This window comes from Zonotrichia albicollis, chromosome 1 (assembly GCF_047830755.1).
Source record: "Zonotrichia albicollis isolate bZonAlb1 chromosome 1, bZonAlb1.hap1, whole genome shotgun sequence".
In the NCBI taxonomy this organism is placed as follows: domain Eukaryota; kingdom Metazoa; phylum Chordata; class Aves; order Passeriformes; family Passerellidae; genus Zonotrichia; species Zonotrichia albicollis.
Genome location: NC_133819.1, coordinates 126058672 through 126084323, shown reverse-complemented (window position 1 = coordinate 126084323; position 25652 = coordinate 126058672). Strand labels below are relative to the sequence as shown.

Below are 25652 nucleotides of genomic sequence, written 5' to 3'. Positions count from 1 at the left end.
TCTGTCCCTTCCTTACTAGCTTATCCATGATTATCCCTCTCACAAGGGTAAAATGCTCGTCACCATGGAGTTTTTTTATGCCTTGGAAAATCTCTCACATATTTACCATTTCAAGGAATGAAAGATCCTTTGGAAGAGGAATGGTTCTTCTTGCTGGAATAATACTTTCTTTTCACACAGGCCACTCCTCCGGTGAACATTCCAGGGTCAGCCAAATTCACTCCCAATGGCAGTAGCTTTAGCATCTCTTGGCAGTCGCCTCCCGTTACCTTCACCGGCATTCCAGTAAGTGCACACCAAAAAGGAAAGAAGGGGAGAAAAAAGGGGTTTTAGATCTTTTTGCTTTGTTTCACACTGTGTAATTATGGAATTAAATGTGACACAGCAGATACCAAAAGGAAACAAATTAAACATATGCCTGAATTTGTCAGCATGGCTGTTTTTAACACCTTTGTAACTCTCTTTATCAGTGCAATTAGCTTATTTTTGCATCAGTATCTACAAGCAGGCAATTGAATCTATAGTATATATATTTTTTTAACTATATGCTTACAAAAGAACATTCTGGTAGGTGCAGAGCTTGGCACTATGTCCTTCATTTTTGTGCCATTAAGAGATTTCTTAAAAAAACTAGATGGAAAATCAGCCTGGTGATGGTTCTGCTGACAGGCCAGTTGGATTCAGGCAGTGGGGCTGTTACCTAAATGAACTTTGAAGGTGAAGCATTTTTGAAAGGCAGCCTGAAAGAAACAATAAAATGAAATGCAAAGTCCTGTTTTAGGAGGCTGCAAGTATGTAGCCCCTACTAATAGCAGGAAAATGTTGTTTTATACAGAAAACATGTATCTATTGCATTTTGTTATTCATACATATTGCAGTTTGATAGCTTTTTAATGAGGATGTATTAGATGGAAATTCAACAGTGACCCTTTCTTCAAAACAACTGGCATACAAGGCCTAATTCTGTGAACAGTGATGCTAAAATCCTAAGGCATCAACAGGACTGCAGAAATGTGATATTTGCTTAAACATAGAGTTGCAATGATTCTAAACATGTAGTACACCACAGTGTGTAGGTGTGGTACTGTGGGGAGAGTGAAAAACCTTCATGAAGAGTTGCAAGGGATTCAGCTTGTAGTGTCTGGTGTGGGGACTGCTGAAAGTAAATGCAAATCACTCTTTATGAGTAATGGGAAATCTTCTCTATGATTAATAGAAATAAATATTAATGTAAAGTATCTTCATTTATTGGAAAGCACTGTTTTTGTGATAAATTGATATTCTCTAATCATAAACCTTTGTTGATATTATAACATCTCATTTGATATTACACTTTATGAATTTATGAATTTTTAAAGTGTGTTATATAAGGCACATTGCTCATCCAAAGAACCATATAGCTTCTTTTCTCCTGACAGTGAATATTAGACAAGGCGATAAGAGATACTGTTTCCCTCCCTTCTCTTCACCAAGTGAATCTCCAAAGCTTCTTACTGTCAACCTTTGGCAAATCTTGGAGATTTTCTGCAGAAGCTGTGGCATCCTGCAGAGCTGATAAAAATGAAAGTGACTGAATCAATTACACTGCACTCTGCCAATGAATATTTATTAAATTCCATCAAGGAACAACTAACAGTGAAAGACATCATGCTGGCAGCAATTTCAACAAGAGTGCCTTGACAGAGTGTGCTATCCGCAGAGTTCCCTGAGAATTTGATTTCCCAACAATGGGGTTGATACGGAGTAATTATGAAACTGGCTCCTTTTGTGAAGTAGCAGAAACTGGTGCCAGGAGTGTTGGGAATCTAAAAATGCAATTAGTCACATTGTAAATCAGACACTTAATAGGGCAGGATTAGACACATACACGTTGAGTTTACTTGTTCAGGCAACAGCACTGATCTGTGGCTGTAGAGTGGAGAGTTCTCAATAGAATTTAAGAAATACTAAATCACTTTCTGAGAATTTGGTGGAGATGGCAATGATTTAAGTACAATTTGAAAGTAATCCCAATACAAAAGCCTGGGGAAGCAGTGATGCAGAATTACGAACTGCTCAGGGAACTGTTAGAACTGCCATTATAGCTCTAACAACATTTATAAGGCTGTTTAACAAAGAAAAAAACATAATAAGAAGAAAAAAATCTTCCAGGTTTGCACACATTTGACTCCTTTGTCATCAGTGTGATCATTTATGAATTACAAAGGCTTACCTGCAGTGAAAAATTATGTGCAGTAAGTGATGGTACAAATGCAAATTTATGTTAAATACTTGTATTTAAATTAAAGTTTTATTTCTGTTTCAAAGTCAATAAGATATTGCTTTACAAAATCAGGGGTCTGACAGTTCCCACCCTTACACTGAGTGTAGGTACTTCACCTACATTCAGACTTTCTCTGATGGGGTTTATTTAAGGCCAGACTGTATGACAGAGCCAGCATAACAAACTCACACAATTGTGACATACATAGTCCCTGAGATGAGACACAAATCTGTAGTACCCAAGGGTACCTCAGAGAGTGAGTCCAAACCACTACTTTTTGTCTGACCCTTAATATTTAAGCAAGCAGTTTTCTAAAATGGCTTGGGAATACTTTTCCAGCCTGGGCAAACTACTGAATAGGAAAAGGTTAGGTATGAATTTGAAAAAGTGCATAGATCTACATATTTTCAATATAGTCTCCTTTCACATTTATTTTTTGACACATATTGTTTCCCTCTTTCATTCTTGTGGACAGTGAATTTCAATGACATTGAGCACTTCCTGCTTTCTGTCCTGGGAACTAGGGTGTTCAAACACCAGGAGTTGCATTAAGTCCTTATTTTCAGAAAGTCTTTAGCAGAGCAGCACTGAAAGGCCTTTGGGAATATGGGCGTACTTATCAGCAAGTAACTGAGCACTTCAAAACAACGCATACCTGCTGCTGGATCAGTTGGGCTCAGTATGTGGCTGCTCTAGGCTCAGGAGTGTTCACAACATCTAAACACAGGCATTTATTTAGGCATCTTGTAGTGATAAGGGAGGAGAAATGGCCAAGGTCACTTGGTCTGTTCATCCTGGAGAAGAGGAGACTGAGGGGAGACCTCATTGCAATCTGCAACTTCCTTGTGGGGGAAGAGGAGGGCCAGGTACTGATCTCTACTCTGTGGGGACCAGGGGCAGCACCCGAGGGAATGGCCTGAGGTTGTGTCAGAGGAGGTTTAGGTTGGGTATTAGCAGAAGATTCTTCCCCCAGTTTAGGCACTGAACAGGCTCCCCAGGGAAGTGCTCACAGCAGCAGCTGGCAGAGTTCAAGAAGTGTTTGGACAGTGCTGTCAGGTACTGGTCATGGTGTCATGTGTGACTCTTGGGGATGTTCTGTGCAGGGCCAGGAGTTGGACTCAGTGATCCTTGTGGGTCCTTTCCAACTCAGGTTATTCTGTGGTTCTGTAATTAGGGGAACCTCCAAAGCTGTTTGTGCTCTGAATCATGCACAGGTTAGATTCCAAGGCAGATGGGAAATACACTTTTTCATAGCATTTTTCTAAGAAAACTTTGCAGGTGAAAGTTTGAATGTTGGAACAGTTATGAGTTACTGTGAGGTACTGTTCTTTGCATGAAGCAGAAAGGACAGAATGATTTTTCTACCAATGGAGGCTGAATTAGGAGACTCAGTCAGCCACACCTTAGGGATGTGTGAGGAGAGAGAATTAAATGATGCAAATGGGATGTGCCATGGTGAAGTCCATATGTCTTGGTACTGGAGGACTTAAAATAATGACCATGTGCTTCCGCTTCTAGGTAGTGTGTGGTAAAAGTCTTCCTGAATGTCACTGTGGTCTCCACCATCTGATACTTACTTACATCTGCCTGCTGTAAGACCCAAAAAGGTTGAACAGGCAAGATCTTTGATCATCTGATGTTTACAGGTCACAAATCTTCTCTCAAATCACAATTTCCCCCCCAGGAGTTGTAACTGGAAACTCCAGGCCCTTGCTTCAAACAAACAGCGTTATTTCACTCTGCATTCGACAGTGCTTCATACACGAAAAGCCTCCAAGGGCAAGGATTGCCTTCTCAGGGCTTACTCTTAATCTGCTCTCAGTGTTCCATGTAGAGAGCAGCTGACTGGTATTGGATAGCCCTGCTGCAAAGCCTATCAGAATACACTGCAGCTCAGCTTCAGTGCTGTGTAGCTGCCTTGGTGTGCCAGTCTGTGGAGCCATCATGTAGAGACCCTCTCAGGAGAATGCAAGGGAGGAGTCTGCATGCTGTAATTACTGCTCCAGCCTGATCTCTCTTTGGAAGTAGCAAGATAATTGCTTATAACATAGGAGGCCATTCAAGTACTCTTCTGTTCAATGACAAGCAGCTAATACATTCTTAGATGAAACAAGGAAAGTGGTTGATAAAAATTTGGAAAAAAGTAGCAGGGAACAAGCTGCCCTTAGTATTCTGGAGGGATAGAACAAAAGGAGCTAATGTGGGATTTGGATGTACAAAACATGGTGAGCTGGCAGAGAGAGAAGAAATTTCTTTCAAGTTTTGCAGGTATATTTTGTATATCAGTAATGGTCTAAGTTTGTTCAGAGTGTGAGCCACATACACACTTAAATCAAAAATTTCTCCTGCTACTTGCCAAGAGTAAATGTTTAAACGAGTGTCTGCACTCAATGACAAGCATTAGTTTTTTGCTACCATGTAGTAGCTTTAAAATAGACTTCGTATCAAAAATCGAAGCACATACAGTAATTCTCTTCAAGTGAGGTCAGTCAGTTCCCTCTCTTCTAGATATTGTAAAACTTGAAAAGGGCAGGAGGGAAAAGTCATAGCAGTGCAGAGAACTATGATCACATCTGCAGTTCCTGGCAGCAGGAGGCTGACTGTGCACTAGATGCTACATTCAATATACAACAAAAAAACGAGTGTTCAGAATTTTCTTCTGGTATTTTAGATGTAAAGTGGTTGTGGCCTTCACACAGGAGTAAAATAAGACCATAGTAAAATAATGTAGGTATCATTTAAGGCCAAGCTTTATGCCGTGTGATCACTTGAGTGATGTTGTCAAGTCCCATGCTCATGTAGGAGACTTCTTTGGAAAGTCTCAGAAGACCAAACTACACCCTTCCCTTGGAAACATTCACATGCTGTGTGGTGTAAGGAGATACATATTGTTAGCAACTTTGATCAGAAGGGCTGCATTGTACTCCCTGCCTGTTAAACCTCGAGGGGCCCCACTGGAAGTGCTCTTCAACAAGCTCTCCTCTCCAAGGGTGTCTCTCCACGAAGAGTGCCAAGTGACAAGCAGGTGCAACAAGTGAAATCCCTTTATTTCATAGGAGATTTTTGGTATTGATCTCAGCACAGGACAGAGTTTATTTTTCCAGTTATTTTCTTTGCTTATTGGAGAAAGTTTTCGTAAGAGCTATTCAGAGTTTTTAAATAAGAATGGATGTATTTCTTGTCTTTTTCAAAACCTTCAGTAATGCTGATCTGTATGTTGGATTGCTCTAGGAGGATGACTAGAAATACAGAGAAACAAGGAGAAGTTAATGTACCTAATGCTAAATTAATTTTTCTCTTAATTTTGTTTGTATGTTATATAGTCACCTTTCCTGGGTATCCTTGCCACCATGCAGCATAATTTGCATTTCCTTAGGAAAAGTATTTATACTGCATTCATACATGTATGTTGTTTGTAAGCAGCTTTTTTGTCTGTATTGACAGGTCTCACCAACCCATAATCGTGCTGCAGGGAGTGGAGAGCAGAAACAGACCCACACGGTTCTTTCATCACCGCCTCGAGTAGCATTTGGCTTGAGGTATGGGACCATTAGCTCCTGCTGACACTACAGCCTCACAACCTGCAGGGTATTCTGTAAATAAGTTGTCAGTGGCCAGAGGATCAGAAAAAGCCCACCACCAACCCTGGTTGCACTTGTCAGGCAGGTTCTTGCTAGAGCTCTTCAAAGTAAGCATTCAGAACCTATTTTTCTTTTCACTACCATCAAAGGTAAAGTTCAGCTGCACTGTCTGGTTTTGCACTTTTCCCTGAAAGGTTGGACGATCTCACATGTTTATCTCCATTCAGTCAGAATTGCGTTTGGCTTCAATTGAACTATAAGAAGCCCTGTCTTACAATAAATTAGATTAAGGCAAAGCATTTTATGCCTTGTCTTCCTAGACATAAGCTGCATTCATTACTACTAAATTTAACTGATATTTGACCAGAATCTACTTTTAAAGTCTTCAAAAAGGTTAAAAAATCAGACTGTAATGCTAAATTTCTTACAGTAAAGAAACTCCTTATTTCTCACAGTCCTAAAGGTGACTGTACCCTAAAATGAGGCAAAAAGAAGATTTCATGCTTTTCATTTTCTTCATGACTCTCAGATCATTGCATATGCTACAAACCAAACTTGGGATCTTCCCAATTCGTGGATTGTGCCCATTAATTCATGTCCAGTAATCAGAAAATATGTGGGTATGCAAGAAAGGAATCCCATGTGTGCCATGCAACATATAAATCAGGTATTAAACAGTTCTGTTGGTACAGTTACTTTATTTAAAGATTCTGGGACAGGTGGCCTTGCAGTAGTGAACATTGGATTGCTTGGTGAAGCATTGCTCCTCAGGTTTGCTGCCTTGCTGTGTGTTGAATTAAAAAATCCATTTTAACAGTTACTTGGGTCATTTTCTAAACTTGTGATCTTTTGAGTGTGGTTGTAAGATGGAAAACAGGACAATTGTTACAACTTTAAAAGCAGGTGCTGCCCAGCTTGCTGGCTTTGGAAACCACAGAGAAGGTGCACACAAGAATGTGCTGCAAGTGAGAGCAAGGGTTAAAACTTCCTACTCACTCTGTTGTTTTTCAGTCAATGAGCTCAGAGCAAACTGCAGGAAGGACCAGCAAGGTTAGGAGCTGGTAGCTTTTCTCTGCTTTGGCATAGCTGATACTTCTTGGTGGTCAAGGTCTGCTGCTCTGAGCTATTCCAAATATTTTACCACAGCTCTGCAGCACTTTAGCCTGACATGGCCTGGCCTGTATTGTGGAACAGCTATGGCTGCCCATTACAGCTTGGCACTTCATGTGGCTAAAGTATAATTCATTAAGTCCAGGTTTAGTTGCTGGCTAAAGTCAGGGCAGTATGTTCCTGGGATCATCTCAGGAGCAGAGGAGAGGGCTCAGCAGCTGCTACAGAAGCTGTGGAAGCCAGGCAAGGAGAAGGCCTGGTCCCTGAGAGTGATGAAGTCACAGCCATGCATGTGTCTGTCACTTCCTCAGCTCCCAGCTGGAATGAAACCAGCCCAAACCCCATGAAAAGCCATGGGTTCTTACCTCCTGCAGTCCACTGAGTTTGTTGTCCTGGTCTTAGGATGAAAAGCAAAACTATAAAAGCACCTGGTTAACAAGCTTCCCTTTCTCTCTGACAGGAAGCCTAGAGGGGAGGGGAAAAAGTGTCGGAAGGTCTATGGGATGGAGAACAGAGATATGTGGTGCACTGCCTGCCGATGGAAGAAGGCCTGCCAAAGGTTCATCGACTAACCATTGAAATTATGCAGAGGATTTGGGGAGGGGGAGGACAACAGCAGAAGCAGATTGCTGCAGCTGCACTGTATCACTTCCCATTTTCCCCTCCAGTGATGTTGGGGGTTTTGGTTTTTTGGGGTGGTTTTTTTGTTTGTTTGTTTTGGGTTTTTTTTGGTTTTTTTTTTAAGAGCTTTGTATTTCAAAATGAAGCACTTGTAGCCAAGGAGAAGCACTAATTAAAACCTGTGTGGAGCAATAGAGCAAAAAAAAAAAAAAGCAAAACCAAGACCACACAACAAAATATGTCTCAGTAAGTGTGGAAACCAGAGCAGCTATTAGTGTTCTTCTGTAAAAGAAAGGAAAATGTTAATTATTTTGCTAACTCTGTGAGCTGCTTGCTCCCTAGGATCATTTTTAACCATTTCAGTCTTTCTGCTGTGAACATCTGTATTTGCTAAACTGAACAATTTTTCTTTTCCTGAAACGAAGATCTCTTTGAAAGCTTTCTAATAAACACTTCAGAGTCATATAAGCTACAGTTTTCTCAACAAAAGCTGTACTAAGACTGGAGACTGCTAAATAATTCTCCTGATACAAATGGTCATGATTATATTTTTGAAAAGGGCATGTGGGGAAGAGTTGGGATTTTCATTTGATTGTTTATAGGAGAAAAGCAAAGCTGATTTTGCAAGAAGGACAAGCAGCACTCCTGGAAGTTTTTTAAAAGAGGCACAGACCAGTGGAGTGGAACAAAGTAATTTAAGCACCAAATTGGATTTTGATCCTCTAGAGGAAGAAAAGCAGCAATGGCAAGTCACCAGCAGATACTGTCACAAGAAGTCTGAGGGAAGAAATACGGTGATGCTTGATTGAAACCCACAAGGATATGAGGGGGCTCCAGTAGCTTTTCTTATTACTCTCCCCTTTCTGAGGGGGGGTGAACAGTTGGACCAGCACAGCTGTTGCTGCAGGAGGCCTGTGAAGAACTGGTAAATGCAGCCACTAGGATTATATGTAATACCTTATTCAGGGAAATGATCCAGCCCAGCAGTTCTGCTTTTGCTTCCTTTTCTCTTATTTCAAAGATTGTTGTTAAGATAATGGTTCGTTCAGCTTTTTCTTTTAAAGTTACTAAGATTTTTTTGATGCAAAAATTTGGTAGAGAAAAGAAAATACCCTCTTTCCGCAACATCATCTCAGAAAAAGAAGTACAACAGCAAAGGAGCAGCATATTTGTGGTAAAAGACCATTTCTTAACTCATTTTGATAGATGAATTAATGAGCTTCTGTGTTTGCAGTACTTGGATTGATTTGGGTATTTCAGTTTCTCTGTCCATTAGGAAGTGTACACTGGAGTGCAGCAGCCTGGTGTTCTGTGTCCACTTGTATCAAATTACTGTTAATTAATGATTATTTCAAAATGCAAAATAAAGGAAGGATTTACTAGGAAGTGAATGTATATGGCGAAATAATACTTATACACCTTAAAAAAATTAAAGACACAGAAGCAAAACTTTGCCTATTAATAGAGGCTGAAGGGCCACAAATGACTGGTTTTTGGTTTTTTTTCATAACATTTGAACCAATTGAAATTAGACCAATTTTTTTTTTTTTTAATTGTCTAAGCTGGCTCATTCTCATAAGAAGGCTTTTAAGTATCTAAACAACTTTCTAAAATCTGGTCCAAAGTTCACTTGATAGCTTTATTAAGTGTGCTTGTGTCTGTGTAAAAGCACAAAATAACAATGCAGTTGTTTGGAATATACACTGTGGATTCCATAGGGTAGCAGTGAAAAGAAGAATCTATAATAGGAGCTACTGAAGGTTATCATCTGATTTTCTGGGAACAAGTTAATTGGGCAATCAGGTGCCTAATTTGAGCATGCTATTTCTGCAGTTATTTACAAATTGTGTAATTTACATGCACAAGTGGCAAGATGCGCTTGCATGCATGCAATTACTTGATTTTTTACCCAATTGTGTTCTCTAAGTCACAAAAAAAAAAAAAAGAAAAACAGACTCTGAAATCCAGTAAGACCCTGAGATATATACACATGTGAGTGTGTATGAGTGTTTTTGTATGTGTGTGTGTATATACATGTAAAACTATATATATTATATAGTTTTATATGTGTATATAAAATCTGGAATTAACAGGGAAGAGAAAGATTGTTTTCTTTACAAATAGAAAAAAAAGACACTAAGGGTCAATGGATATACATAGACACTGTATTATCTTCTTTCCTCTTAGTAAAACCTGGATTTTCTTTACATGTTGTCTTTTTTCAATTTCCATGGTTAAATACTTCATGGTAATTCACAGACATTTCATCTTCAAACACTGGGTTTGCTGATGGTGTACTTACTTTGATAAAACATAAAAAAATTGTGACTTTCCCAAGATATTCCTGCCAATTTGTTCCCTGCCTCCCATTTTAAAGGCACTCCAAGACTATAAGGTGTTCCATAATTCGACTGTTGTTGGACTGACAGTATTTGCCTATATACTTGTTGTTCACCTCCTTTTTGGTTTGGAGAATTTTTTTGAAAATAATGTATCAGATTGTATGTTGTTTCTATAATGTCATGGCATTGTGAGCAGCTTTCCCGAGGGCACTTTAGGAATTATTGTAATAAGATTATTCTTTATAAATTTCTGCACAGAAGAATGCTTTTGTTGCCAGACCAGATTGCCCTCTGGTACAAATTGAATATGGATTACATAAAGGACTAAAGCCACAAACCATCAAAGTTGGAGAGAAAGTTGATGTTAACGAGTCAGAAGTATAGATAAATCCTGCAGGACAAAGCTAAATTACCAGTATTTTTACTCGACCTTTAATCAGTAGTTTATAGTAAATCAATTTTGGATCTTCTGGCTGTGGCATTTTGATTCCTAAGCAGGCACCTGTCGAGGTTCTGTGTCTGAGGCCAGGCCGGTGACAGCCTGGCCATGCAGAGAATGTTCTGCAGTCACTTTGTGCTCTGAGCTCCAGTTAACTCGAGTTGCAGGAGCAGCTCAGTGCCTGCTCAGATCCCCTTTGTGATCCCCACACAGCCAGCAGGAACAGAAATGTCAGCTAAGCCTCCCTTCTGCTGGCAGTACTGATCAGAATCTGGAGTAATCACTTCCATTTTTCAGTCTCTTGCTTCTGTGTTGCTTTGGGCTGTGTCACTGTCCTAACACCTGATTTATCTCACACTTCTGCACTGACCAGTCCAAACCAGTCAGATTTCTTTGTTCTCCTGAGGAGGAGCTAGCCTGAGTGCTGTGGTCATTTATTGTCATCACTACATGTGATGACAGTTGCAGTTTTTGGTTTCTCTGTGGGAGGTAGGTCATTGTCTCTGACCCTCCAGAGAAATCAGAAGGAATGTCTTGAACACATCATGCAGTGTCTGTGTGCTACAGGGAACTGGATGGGGGTTCATCTTTGTCAAGAACCAGAACTTGATATAAAAGTTTAAGGATCTGTTTTATTGTTAATATTATTGACGTTGGTAACAGAAATTGCCAGCATCAGTATCAGAATGGAGATCAACCATACTCATCCCAAATATTTTTCTTTAGGAAAAGAAAAATATTTTGTTGTTAAAACAAAGCTATTTCCCAATTCCCCATTCACCCCATTCCCCAAAAGATCTGGAAAATGAGATAATTTTAGAAGTGGGAAATTTTAATGGCAATTTTTAGTCCTGACTGTGCTCCAACTGCTCCTCTATGAAGCTATTGAACATTAAAACTCAGATCATCTTAGTCATAAAAGGGTTTCCACACAAAACAATGTGCCTGATTCTCTAGTGCCTTGCACAAACACAACAGGAAATACAAGATGCAAAGTGAGTCAAACTTCTGTTCCGATTTGCAAGTTTACACTTTTAATCAACACCAGTCATCACCTAGCATGTACCTGTTGGCAGGCCAGCCCTGCTTGTGTGAGTAAGCCGAGCAGAATGCCTGACTGCCATTTACTTTTCCTACAACCTTAGCCTGGTATGAATGTTAGCTGTCTAATTATTTACAAGTTCCTTGCAGTCCTTGCAGTTCCTGGCTGTCTTTATTCCTTGACCCTTCTGTTTTTCACAATAATGACTAGATAGGCAGCAGAACAGGAGGTAAATCTGTAGCCAAAAGCTCTTGTAGAACCTGCACAACAGATTCCAGCACCATGCAGTGTCCCAGATGTTCTTGGCACTAATTTCATTCTGTCACTCATTCTGATCCAGTACATTGAGATGGTTCTCTATTGCTTGCTGTGGCCTGGAACCAGCTGAAATGGCCCTGTTGAGAATCCAGGACAATCGCTGTAAGTGTTGCACTGCAAAGTAATTTCTTTCTTCTGCCGCCTGTAAATGTCTTGGAACATGATCTTGGGAGCAGGACATGGAATTAGAGGCTTGGTAGCCATTTGCAGAGATGTTGGAGATTGCCAGTGAGTCTTCCATCTGTTTGTTCAAAGTTAGAGGCATCTGCTGGTGACAGTTGTGCTGCGCCTTTTCTTAGAAACATTTTGATACGGAAACATTTGTAAAGCTCATCTTGAGCTTATATTTTCTTCAATCTTCTTGTGAGGTGGTAGCACTGGAACTGAGAGCAGTGTGGAGTTTGGACTTTAATCTGCATTTGTCAGGTTTTTCTAGTACATAACCAGACAGCTATAAGGTATCATAGTGTAGATTTTATTCTAGTACAAGTTCAGCAGAGTTTTGTGGCACCTTTGGAAAATACCTAGAAGGAAGTCATGGGCAGAAATTAAGCTGAGCATTTAGATACACTGTCTGTCTGCTAGATGGGAGCAGCCTTTCTTTGCATCCATATGGAGCTGGAAAATCTTAACAGCCAATGTACATCTCCACTTGAGTGTCCACTTGAACTTGGACTACAAGTTCATCTTGGACTACAGTGCTTTCACACTGACTGTGCTCTCAGCTCTATCCAAATGGGGGGTTTAAGGAGCTGTATGTCTCCACTTGCAACTTTTTGAGCTTATTCCTCAATACAGAAAGCACTCATGTTCCTTGTGCTTCACACAGACCATTTGTAACAGCAGTGCAGAAGGACTCTGGGAACAGGGAAATCAGCCTGTTTCTGATGGCAGCAGCCAGAAGAAAGTACAGGTTGCTCTGGTGTTTCCTCACATTCACAGCAAGAATTTTTTCAGCTGATGAAACAGAAGAGAATAGATAAATTTAGTAACAAGCTGGTGTTCTGCTAGTTTTTGACACATCTTGACACCTAGAATTTTCTCCTTATGTATTTGAATCTGAATGTGAGATCTCCCATATACCCTTGAGGGAAATAAATTTAGCAATATAAATGCTCTTTCAGCATTAAATATGAATTCTTTATGTAATGAAAACTAAAGATGGACTTGAACATTCTAAAATGTTTGAGTGTTGGTATTTACTGCTTGCCAATCCTCTTAAAGATTCAGGTTTGATTCTAGAGTCCTTAACGTAGTATGTGATACCCAGCATCAATTAATATATGATGTTTAATGGCAATGGCCAGATAAACAAAAGTTACTAAAATGTTTGTAAAAAGCTGTCTCTGGAAGACAGGAAAAAAGAAAACAGTTGAAACGGATTTCCTCAGGGAACATGAGAGGGCTGTGAAGGCAGGATGTGAGTTTGTTTGAATGGAAGATATCTAAGAGAATGATTTTTTTTTCTATTTTAGGCAAAATGGAAAAAGCAATATGTCACTACTTGAATTATTAAAATTAGAATTAAGCACTAATTGACGAACATGATCTTACTTAATGCTGTAGCTTAGGAAGTTCCAAATACAAAAAAAATTACATAAAAATACAGAAAATTAGCTTAAAACATAACCTATTTTAATGTAAATCTATAAATTTGTGTAAATCTTTTCAAGATCTAGTGTAAATATAAGGGCTTCTTGTCTACAAAGTTGCTTGGTCAAAACATGCTTTGTCTGTAATTGAATTATTTCTTACCAAATGACTTCAGCAAGCAAAAAAGCAGTATGTCAGCATGATATCCTGGAGAGTGGTGTACTGCACTTTGCAAAGGGCTACTTCTACATGAAATTAAAAGAAAACATGTCATCACATATTTTTGTCATATCTGCAAAGGTATCAGCTTCAGTAAACCAAGGTTTAGAATTGGGCTGTCTAGGGTTTTGAAATTCCACAAGATTTTTTTGCAAATTCTCAATTTTGCTTTATTTTTACACAGAAAAATCCTATATGATCTGTAATAATCTTTTCCTATAGATTCTTTTTTCTGTGTCCAGGCACTCTGTTTTTCAACTGCCCAAATGTGTATAATGAAGTGAACAAAAATCAGCATCCTCTGTATTAGGAAGTACAAATGTAAATAGCATTTACATGGTATCAGAATTTTCAGTATCAGTGTTTAACTGTAGTAATTAATTCTTAAAGTGATGCCAACAAATCTTTCAGGGAAGGGGAGCACATAGTGTGTGAATTACAAAGTACAATTGCACAGACACAGAACTGCTGGTATTACAGGACAAAATGTGGGCTCAGGTTCACCAGAGCACTCGAGATGTGTTTGCCTCCACCTGGGGAGTTTGCTGAGGAGACTCCTCGTGCTCCCAAAGTTTGGCACACATTTTTGAGCTCTTCTGAAATCAGGCCTTGGCCAGAGCAGATACTCCTGTAGCTTTGTGTGAAATATGCACTTTGTGGGACAATCTGCCTTTTCCTGGATTTATGCAATTTATCTCGTATTTAGAAGACCAGACAAATTTACGAAATTTTTTTATTATGGTTTTTTGCATTGCAGAAGGGAAGGTGAGAAAGAGACAAGTTCAGCTGTACATTTCACCATGTGAAAGCATTGTTTAAGTTTGTAAAAGGTGTGTATTTGATATCAAGCTCAAAGAAAACTACTTGAGCTCACTGAATAAAAAAATACATGTTAAGCAGGTCACATTAAATAAATTTCTCTTGTTCCATCTGTATTTCCTGTACACTCAACACTCCTCCAGGCAACTGGAGGCATAGGAGCTCTGAGTATGCGAGGAAATAAATGAGTTTACCTAAAAACTTTGGAATACTATGTTTTTAAGCCACATATGATGTTGCCTATGTGTAATTTTTAGTGTTAGAAGAAAATAGACAGTAGCTTTATTAACCAGGTGCAATACTTACAAAGGGCTAAATTAGGGAAACAAGTGATGTGTGTTTGTGCATCACTGCAAGCATGCACTCTCTGAAAATGAACTTTTAGAGCACTGGGATCTTAATACCTCTCTGAAATTATAATGTTGGTATAATTTTATAACTGCTTATTATACATTATAATGTATAGGATTTGGGAATTCCTAAGAACCAAAAGGAGGAGGGAGAAATTGTAAATCACATAGTGATTTAGTAAATCACATAGTGGTATGTTATTTTCTATGACAAAAGTAAACTAAAACACCTTTACAAAGCCACACAAATTCTGAATAATGGAAAGAAAAAAAATCTACTTCCCTTGGTTACAGAGACAGTTTAGTCTGAAATTCCCCTTGATTTGTCTCTTGTATTTCCTCAAAGTTTTGGGGGGTTTTTGTATTCTGATGGTGAAAACATTCCTAAATTTACCAGTATTTGGCTTGAATGGTATCATTTTGAAAAAAACTTTTAAAATTGAGTTCTTCATGATACTGTACAGTCCGAATGAGATCATGCAACATGATCTGCTCCAGCTTAAGTAGAGAGTTCATACAAGCAGAAGATTACAGGAAAAGATTACATTGAGCATTCATTGTTCAGTCATGAGAAAGATCTGAACAATCAAACTAAAAGCTCCACTCATATATTTCTTCTCTCCATCTTCACTGCAGGGTTGATGGAAAACAGGCTGCCATGTACAGTGTATCTGGCTATCTCACCCCTGTTTGGGGATTTTTTTGCTGATAAATAATGAAATACAGATCATCTTCCCATCTCTCTTACTGTTTTTGTCTTGTGCTTTGAGTCCAGAATTAACTGAAAGACAGAAATAATCAGGTCTGTTGAACAGAGACTGTTTGGTTCTTTCCCTGTTTGACAGACTTGTAACAAAGGGCCAAAGTACAAATGCAGAGACAGTAGGCAAAGGGGCTTGAGCCAGTCAGACAGGACCTGAAAAAATTGCTCAGAATTGGATCCCAGTAGGAGGAAACTAGTCTTAAGCAGTCAATTACACAAGTTCTGTGGTTGATTTTTGGTGGTTTGGGGTCTTTTTTCTGCATTACAAGTCTGGTAAAAAGTCTTATTACACAATTAAGAGAGAATGCAGATCCCAGTGTAACAAGCTGAGCCCTCACAGCAGTACAGGTTTTCTCAGGAGAGTTCAGCTATCCCCATGAAAAACTTCATTGACCAGGGCTGTTCACACAGGTAATGCTTGTAGTACAAAGGCATGTGGGTTTTCATCTGTGTACTTTCCACTGGGATTGGGAGTGTGAAATTGTGATTCTCCCTTTCTGAGGGCATGAGAATTGTGTATTCAGCTTTGTGAGAGGGATGGATACAGTGGGTATCTCTGCACATGTGTAATACCAAAGTGGCAGCACTCTGGGTGTGTTACCTGGTGCCAGATTGCAGAGCTGTTAGGCTGGTGGTATTCAGCCTGTAATCTGTCCTGCTGACACCAGCCCCAGGGAGAAGGGGTTTCTCAGTATGGGATCCAGGATAGCCAGCCCCTTGGGAAATGAGTCACCAGCCCCACATCCCTGTGCTGTTGGCTCCAGTGCTGCCTTTGCTGTGTCCAGCCTGGGGGAGGTTGGTTATCCACGAATATTCATGACGCGTTCATAGTACAGAACACTCTTTTGAAGAGAAAGAATCTCTTTTTCAGCAATTAAAATCAAACTGTGGAATAGCTTTTACGTTACAGAAAGTTGCTGAATGAGTGCCAGCATTGTCAGACTTTGAATCGGGCATGGTTGTGTCCCTTGTGTGCCTCTTTCCAAAGCCATGCTGCTGCAGCTTCCGTGGGGGCTCTCACAGAGCCCTGTACCTTAACCAAGTTTTGCCCAAACATTTGCTGGAACCCAGCACTGAGCCCTAAACCAAGTTGGACCCCCAGTAAAGGAGGCTCTTTCCAGCTCTTTCCCAACTCTTTCCCAACTCTTACACTACCTAAGTTAGTATTTCATTAGTAGACCTTTGTAAAGGGAACATTGCCCCTTGGCATTTCTAACACAGCACCATCCACTGCTGCATTTGCAAAGAGCCAGACATCATCTTGGTCAGTCATGGAATTTGGGGATATTGTTTTAGATTGAGACCTCTGCATCCTGCGTCAGGTTGTAGTTCCACAGCAGGTTAAGGTGTCATAAGCTTGTGCTGCTGTTGAAAAAGCTCTTCCTACCCTCAGCAGAGACATTTCTAGAGAGAAGTTTCCCGAGTTATGCTGGCTTGAGCCAGTCCTGTAAGTGTAGGTCTGTGTGAAATGCTAGATAGCTCATGGCCTGCTGGCTCTGTGCCCTGCTCTGTCATGGGGCAGGCATGGTAGTGCTGCCTTTATCCCACTATGTCTTGTCTGGACTCTCATTAAAGACCTGAACTTGCACAATACCCCTGCAGCATTAAACTCAGGAGAGCTCCACCTATGGCTGGTGGCATTGATTTTGGTATGAAATTAAATATATGGGGGAAAAGAGAGGAATTAGATCAATAACTGTATGTCCAGTGCTGCATCTTAAGTCTGCATCTTAACTGCACCATGATTTTGCTAAGCAGATATTGGAGGAGTTAAGGGATATGAAAAACAACATTACTGGATCCTGTTCCTCCCTGGAACCAGTCTGGAATGATTCACAGTAATCTCAGGCAAGGGGCTGGGAAGTCATGACCTCTGTGAATCTCTGGGCTACAGAGAACCAGGGTGTGCTTCTCACCCAGACATGGTAACAACTAGGAATGATCCTCAGCTGCTTTGCTAGTGCAGTTTCAGCCTCTTTTTATTACAGCTTCAGTTTAATAGTGATGGGAATGCTGGGCAAGAGGTAAAGGGCATCAGGGAACTGGAGAAAGGACCATCAGCCCCCGTTGCACTGTGGGGTTTTTAACTCTCTAAAACAGCAAGCATGTTTTCTTGTCACTTGCTATTTGTGTTGTCTCATGTAAGAAAAGTGTTTCCATCATAGAAGGGGGGAAATTCAGCACAGGGTAAGTAGCTGTAGGAAACTAAAACCCCAACTGCCTAGTTTTTATGAGTAAGGGATTTCTAAAACATTCTGCTTGCAGAAGACTGCAGTATTTATATCCACATATCCTTTTTTCTTGCTTCAGTGACAAAAGTGAAATACCTGCCTGCATACATTGTTCTTCCTTTGTTTCCTATCAAATCTTGTTTCAGAGAGAATAAAGTAAGTTCCAGTTCTTTTTTAAAACCATTTTTTCTGAATTATTATTTTTAGAAGCTGAGCATTTCCTCTTTCGATTCAGTGTAAAATTACGGAGCTTTAATTTGCTCTGCATTGCACTTTATATAATTTTTTCACTTTTTGGGCCATGTATTTTTGATACACAGAACAGTAAACATTTTATTAATCTAGTTTTAACTTGAAATTAACCATGAAACGAAGATGTTTTTATAAAAATGCAAATTCCCTAAAATACAGTAAATAATTTGTTTGGGTCAGAGACATTTTTTAATGATACATTGAGAAATATGATAGCTTCTGAAATTATTTATTATTTGGTAAACTCAATACATTCATGGATATTATGGTTTAAAGTGGAATGTGAATGAGAAGAACACAAAGTTCTAGATGGTAGATTTCCTTATATGCAAAACCTGCATTAGTTTAATTGATAAAGGTTTAAACAAATAGCCTAATCTAGTTTAAAGAAGTGTGCAACTGTTTAATAGGCAAGTTTAAAATGCCAGGAGCTCATAGAAATTTGGAAATGAGTTTAAGTTGAGCAGCCAGGAGCTGTTTTTCCCCGTGCTGTGCAGTGGGCAGCCTGTGAAGCCCCTGGGCCCTGCAGGCAGTGAACTCCTCCTGGTACAAGGCAGCAGCAGAAGCCATAGGAGAGTTTGGATTTTCCTCTTTAAACAGCCACTCTCCCAACTTGCAGGGCCACTGCCAGGTTGGCAGTAGTATTTCCATTTGGTTTTTCCTGACTCCATCCCCACTAGTTTTGGGAACTAGTGTCCTAAAGACAATCCTTTTGTTCCTAAGTGAATTAATGAACTCATCTTCCCTCTGGTTTTGGTGTTAAGCTTGCAGCACTCACACTATTGCACATAGTTTGTCTTAATTTGTAAATGCCAGTTTCAGCATTTTAAACAAAGAACAGCTACTCTGCCCCAGCACAGAATCCTTTTAAATCTTATGGAGCATGCTGAAAAATAAAGACCTTTTTGACTTTTACTTTGTCCAAACTCTTTATTCCAAATCACACGAAGAAAAGTGGGGAAAACAAGGCACATGGCAGTGAAGAGGGGAGAGAGAGCCAGCAATGCTCATTTCCTTCTCAGGGTGAATCATTGCTGGGCTCCCTCTCCCAGGCTGAGTGTGTGTGTGCACGGACCACGCACAGCTTGGAAGTCATGTAAAATCCATCCTTGAAAAAGCTCTTAGTTGGCCACCTCCCAGAGATTCCAGCTCCTTTTCAGAGGCTTCCAGACATTCTGCTCATTTCTACATCCATAGGTAAAAGCAAAAGCTGACTGCTGCTCCAATAGCCTGGGTATAGATTCCCGTTGGACTGCAAATGTATCACCTTGCCATTTTTAATCAAGCTGCAGTTCTTCCTGCAAAGGATGGGCATGATCCAGGTGTCTGTGCGTGCTGCAAAGCTGTTGTGTCCTTCCAGGGAGCTCTGGGAGTCCCTGGAGCGAGGTGAGCACACGGCCAGTGCTGTGCAAGTCTTGTGCTTAACACCAGTGGTACCTGTGCTGAAGAGAAGTGTGGGCTGATGCCACCTGCCCATCCCACCCCAGAAATGAGGGCTGCACAGTGTGGGTCAGCTCTTGGAACTATGGGGCAAAGCAAGCTTAAAACCTTTATAGTGAGCACGGGGTGTCTGAAAACTCAGTCCGTGCTTGGCTGAGGAACAAGAGCAGTGACAGGCCCTGTCCAAGGTGGTTCTGTCAGGCAGCACAGATAACAGCTCTGTGGCCCAGCTGGGTGCTGTATTTCCATGTATGTTTGAAAGAAGCTTTTGAAAAGAAGACTTGCAGATGCTATTCCTTCACAGTCCGGTTGGATTCTGTGCTCTGGGGCAGCCTATGGGCTGGCACAGCACGTTTAGATAAGGGGCTTCCACTAACAGTGACTTAGACATTGCAAAAAACTGTTTCTTGTAAGAAACAGGTGCTTTTCTCATTCTTACAACATTAAAAACACACAACAAGATGCCACCATACAGACCTTTGTCAAATTCTCCCAGTCTCCTGCAGCAACAGCAGCTGGGGAGAGCTCAAGAATTCTGAGGACCTTGGCCATAACTCATCAAAAGGCCTCTGCAGTCCATTGCCACTGAAAATGATTTAGTGCTGGATCAAAGCTACCCAGACTTGGGCCCTGCAAAACTCCTCTGAGAATTCTGCTGTTATTTCATAAGAAAAAAAGTGTTAAAATCTTTGTGTCAGCAAATGAGTTAAAAATCTGCCTGCTGAACCAAGAGTACTTCCAGTGGACTTCAGATATCTTGGGAATCATTCTCAGTACAAGTCAGGACTCTCCAAACATTTCAGGTTTTTTTCTTAAATTAGAAACATTTGCAAAATTAGCAATATGCATATTAATGCCTAAAAGTTGATAAAAATAATTGAGTCAAGGTACTGAGAAGTATTTGCTTGCACCTGAAACTTTAAAGAATGAATTTGTGATGTGCTAAGCATGAGCCCCTGAGTTTCACCAACACAGTAAACCACCTTTGTACAGAGTAATTCTGTAAAAATTTAGAAGGTTTGTTTTTTTCTCAAGTTACTCAAGTAGTTCAAGTAATGAATAATTTGTTTCTGATCAATGCATTTTAGAATGAGCAAATCTTATCCTCTTGCACTTCTAATCGCTGTTTGTATGGAAAAAAAACCTTTACTACTTTTCCATTTCCCAGTGAATGATCAGTTCACTAAGCAACAGGCAATGTTTCTTGACTTTAGATGGCAAAATATGCTTAGATAATTTTACTCTCCTCCATGTGAATCTGGTTATATGAGATCCTTACCTTTTTCTAGCTTCAAAAATGCTTTTGTGCAAGTTCCATAGATACAGTTCAATAAAAATTGCAAGGAAGAATCTAAGTCAAATGCTAAGTAAAAATCAAGGTCATGAAACAAACATGAAGATAAAGTCTCATGAGAAAAGTCAATCCATTGCTGAATTAAATATTGATAGAACACACTGATTAGCAGAGAGTACTGATCTTTGTTAAAATTACATTTAGAAGCAGACCACTGTGTTTTAGTGTCACAAGTGACAAAGGGGTTTTTCTTCAGAAAAAGTGCAAATGGAAAAAAAAAAACCCATTCAAATAGACCATTTAGACCAAGATTTTCTCAATTTAAGCCCATCCTGCCTGTTACATTACTGTTCTATGTTCAGGAATGCTCAGGACAACAGACATTCCTCACAGGAAGCAGCTAGGTTCCAAAGTGTCAACTAAATGAAAAGAAAGTCAGCAAACTCATAGGATTTTCTTAGTACTAGCTCAGCTATTGCACAAAAAGGACCAAAAACAAAACAACAAAAAAGCACTACTCACTACTGAACTAGAATTTAAGCAGCTTAAAAGAGCCATGTTTTCATCTAGTTCACACACCATAGCTAAACCCAGGTTTCTGTTGGTTTGTTTGTTTGTCTTTTGGGGTTTTTACTTCTTAACAGCCTTCAGAGCAGGGTCTGTCGTTGCTGAGATGACCACAGTTGAATAGGAATCTCTTGAAATCCTAAAACACGCGATTAGAGAAACAACAGGCTTCAAATGAAAAATGACTGAAAAATTATCTCAAAAAAGCAAAAAGAAAAGTTAATTCTCTGTTTGGGAAATGCCATTCAGCTACCATTACTCCCAGGCTGTGTGTCTAACTGACATCCTGTAGCTTTGTCAGCTCACATTTTTGTTAAAAGCAGATGTGATTAAACTACATAGCAAAGGACCTTCCTTTGGTCTTTGTAAATGAATGTATATATACAAACTATGCATTTTTACACAGCTGCTTACTGTATCTTGAATCACTCCAACCTTTCCCCTAGCTTAGAAACCCCCAAACTTAAGGAGCAGAAGGTGTGTCCCACCTCCTTTGACAGATATTTGTCTCCTGCCTTGTTTCTGCTCTCCAAAATCCTTAGATGCAGGACAGAGCAATGCTGAGCTGGAGAGCCCAAGGAGCAGAGGCGCCCGTGGCCAAGTCAAGGCCCAGTTTGGGCAGCCAGGCGCAGCGTGGCCAGGCAGAGGTGTGGTGTGAGTGAGTGCTCCCCTGGCAGAGCTGCTCCAGCCCCAGCACCTCTGGCACCCCGGCTCAGCATCCCGGGCGCTGGGGCGGCCGAGCGGGGCCGGCACCGGGCTCAGGAGGAGCTTGCAGCCACTCAGAGAGCTGTGCCAAGGAGAGGCCGCTGCCCCTGGGCTTGCAGTGCCATCCTGCCCTTGGGACAGCCTTTCCAGCCATCCCTGCAGCCCAGGCTCCTTCTGACCATCCCTTCCCCACCGTGCGAGGCAGGGATGGCTCCACAGGGGTTGTGGTCTCCCTGCTGGCACCTGCCCCAAGTGATGCAGTGCCCAAAGTGCTCAGCCCTTCATCCTCATCACTGGGGACTTCAGGGCTGGGGTGTGCTAGGGACAAAGGATCAGAGCTTGGGTTTAGTGCACCTTCTGTTGGAAGGGACCAGGGAAGATGGAAAATGGATGTCTTGTTCTTGTAGCTGATGTAATTAAATGTGGGGAAAAGATACTGCATGCAACATTTCTTACTTCAGTTTTGGGTTGTCGCTGTAATGTACATCAGCCCAGTCTACTCAATGAAGCGTGTTTCATATGCTTTATCCTACAGGAAGAAAGACCAAAAAAGTAGAAGTAATAAGAATATCCTTGCTTTAGACTAAAGCAAGCATGGACTCAACAACAAAGAAAGATTTTGTTTATATGCAAACTGTTTAAATATTTGATACCAGTATGAAGGTAGTCATATTCTTATGTATCCAGAGATTTGCACTCATCTAGGTTATGTTAATTAAAAATATTTTTGCGGTATGTATTTGTATTTGAGGGGCCAAGCCTTTAATTTTATATTCTTTACAAGAATTAGCGTGGCGATTACGTTTTTCCATTTCTTGAGCTACCTGCCCACCCATGCTAGTTGTTCATTTGCAGAAAGAATATTTTCACTACTTCAGAGGTTTTTGGGTGATTGTTTTCAAAGGGAACCTGCCCCAGAGAGTTCCACAGGATTGTCCAGTGTGAGTGGAGGCTCTCTGGAGCAGCAGGTCACCCTTCCCAGGATGTGGCCTGTCACTGCAACAGACACACGTGGATTCATTTCCCTGCAATCTGCAACTGCCCTGTGGGCCTGGGGTAGCTCCAGCTGCAGTCCCTCAAATCAAAGCTCTGACTGACCCTGTCAGTCCTTTGCTGTCACTTGCTATCACAAAGTTAACTTTTTACAACGAGGAAGAGCTTCCAACTCTGGCACTGATGGAAATACTGAATACTTTTAATATATATATATATATATATATTTGGAAAGTATTTGAACAGTGTTTTGTCTTTTTTTATACAACTTTTAGCCAAATAGAAAAATTCTGATTATTACTTCTGTGGATACCTGTCCACCTGTAAATAAACTCATATATTCAGGTACATGAACCTGAAGAAAAAAATAATAAAGACTGTTAGGGGCTATGCGCTTTGCTAGCTCCTGGTTTCTTTGTACATAAGAGGTAACTGTTTAAATGTTGGGTGGGGTTTTTTTTAATTTACCTGTTGTTCCTCTAAAGAAAGAAGAAGAAAAAAAACTTTTGACTTAGTTTTCTCTTTTCTGAGTTAATACAAAGATTTTCTAACTTTTTACTGCAGAAATGGATAAATACCTGGTGCTAAGTGAATGTGAGTCAAACTGGCCATAGCAGACACACCAGTTAGAATGCACTTTTCCTGTGGCACACAATGTATTTTCTCAGAAGGGACCTTCAAAGGACTGTCAGATGTTTACATTTCTTCTTGTTGCCCCAAATAGTTTTGAATATTCAAATAACTTCCCAAAATAAAGTCATGGTCCATTACTGATGCGACAAATCCTTACATTTAAGTATCTACAACAGCTTTGTACAAATACCATTTTAGAGATAGTTGAAATATTGGGCTTTCATACTTTGTAATGCTTTGATGTGACAATAAATATGCTGTTGCTATCTAGTCTAACCTCATTGTAGACCTGTAACTCCCTGTTTCTGGTTATGTCATGAATTGCACTGGCTTGAATTCAGCCAAATACTGACTGTTCAGCTGAAATATTCCGACTGTTATGATGTCCACAAAACATTAATTAAATGCACTTGTATCTGACTACCATGGAGTATGTCAAATTATTCATGTAATAAATCCCTTGTGTATAACTTCTGTTAGTTGTTTATGTGAACCTCAGTTCCTTCCCAGCCATGAAGGCTTGTGCCTCAACCAAGGACCAGCTGGAGATAACCTGTGCATTGACTTAGTTAGGAGCAGGGCTGATTCCCTTCCCTTGCATCAGAGAGCTGATGTTTACACATTGTGAGCAAAGACACACAGGACAGGGATGTTGAATTCTGAGTTTTGCCCCTGTCAATTTGAAGTTCAGCCTTTAGCTGGTGACTGTATTTTCCCACTTCCAGGCTCACGCTGCTCCTCCTGATGCATTCTGCAAGCAACACTTCCCCTGTCCTGCTCCTGCCTGGCAGCCTCCCTGTGCACAGCAGGGAGCAATCCTGGCAGCAAAGGAGGTACAGAAATTAAAAGCAGGTCTCCTCCCACCCACATATGCCTTTTCTTTGCAGGTTTTCCTGGAAGTTTTGTGCAGGGAGGGAAGGGAAGGGAAGAGGTAAAATATGACTTGGCTGAGGCTGTCGGATGCTGAATCAGCCGTGATTGCCTCATGTTTTCCATTCTTTTAAAATAAGGGGTACAGTTTTCAAAAATGCCCATCTGACTTCTCTACAGGCCCTGCCCAGCCCATCACTTCTCAGTAAGTCAGTTTTAAAAAATGGTGTATGTGCCTCTAAATCACATGGGACTCTGGATAACATCTCTTACAATGCCTTTCTCCCAGGTCTGGAAATATGATGCTCTGGAATTGCAAGGACCTGATGCAGCTGCTGCAGCTTACCACAGTGCTCGTTATCAGCCACACAGTTTTACCCTCCCAGACGTGTTCTTTGCAAAATACAGATCAGGCAGCAAAGGATCGTTTGGCCAGGATGTGCCTTCGCCATAGGAAAGCTGATGAAGCTATTGCTTGAAGCTTGCGAGCTGGAGAGGCATCCCTGAAAAAAGGAGTAGTTTCTTGCGAAAAACAAAAGTATAAACTAATACCATTTCTGTCCAAATTCTTGACTCCCAGCTTTGTTAGGTCATATTTAGGTTTTCCTTTGGCTAATGCGTTCCTACCTCCTACTGCAATGCCAAGTCCAATGTAAATATCAAGGCTGTTAAACTTAAGGAGTGCTTTAATCACTTTCCTTGTGCTCCCATTTTCCTCCCTTCGAGCAGCATCTCCCCACCGCACCCGTGCGCGCTCGGCCACCTCTCGAGCAGAGGAAATCCGTGAACAAACCTGTTCTCCGGGCCAGAGGCGGAGCAGCTCTGGCCAGAAGGCTCCGCCCTGCTCCCAGCAAGAGGTCCCGGTGCCGGTGCCCGCAGCCGAGCGTGTCCGTCCGTCCGTCCGTGCGCAGCCAGGGATGAGCAGCCCCAGGCACGGCTGGAGCGCTCCCTGCAGCTGCTGCTGCTGGAACAGCCGCTGTCTCCACAGCCCCTCCTGCCCCGCCGGTACTCAGAGCTGCCTCACTTGGACCATTAGCGTGGGAATCCTATGGCTGACTCCTGTAGGTATAAAAAGAAAGGGATTTGAAGTTGTATAATTACCAAAGAAGCATTTAAGTGATGTTTCAGAGTAAATTCCACTAATTAAATGCCACTTTAAGAGATAATAATCTCTGCTGCAATTGATGTTTCTGAAGACAGATGGGCT

At 40.8% G+C, this 25652-nt stretch overlaps 1 protein-coding gene and 1 long non-coding RNA gene across 4 annotated transcripts in view; one reads left to right on the top strand and one right to left on the bottom strand.

Annotated features, from left to right (window-relative positions):
- ZNF704 (zinc finger protein 704) overlaps positions 1 to 9526 on the top strand; it is an 86431-nt gene extending 76905 nt beyond the window's left edge. Inside the window, exons 7-9 of one of the 2 annotated variants that reach the window (XM_074553068.1) lie at positions 181 to 285; positions 5708 to 5802; positions 7415 to 9526. In XM_074553068.1, coding sequence (XP_074409169.1) covers positions 181 to 285; positions 5708 to 5802; positions 7415 to 7526 — 312 coding nt within the window. In that variant the 3' untranslated portion in view covers positions 7527 to 9526. The remainder of the gene's footprint in view (positions 1 to 180; positions 286 to 5707; positions 5803 to 7414) is intronic. The other variant, XM_074553075.1, reaches the window with a different exon arrangement.
- Positions 9527 to 11214: 1688 nt separating this feature from the next.
- LOC113458599 (uncharacterized) overlaps positions 11215 to 25652 on the bottom strand; it is a 28376-nt gene continuing 13938 nt past the window's right edge. For both annotated transcript variants that reach the window (XR_012582941.1, XR_003378992.2), the window contains 2 exons: positions 25239 to 25504; positions 11215 to 24948 (listed from right to left, as the gene is read on the bottom strand). This is a non-coding gene — a long non-coding RNA (uncharacterized LOC113458599). The remainder of the gene's footprint in view (positions 24949 to 25238; positions 25505 to 25652) is intronic.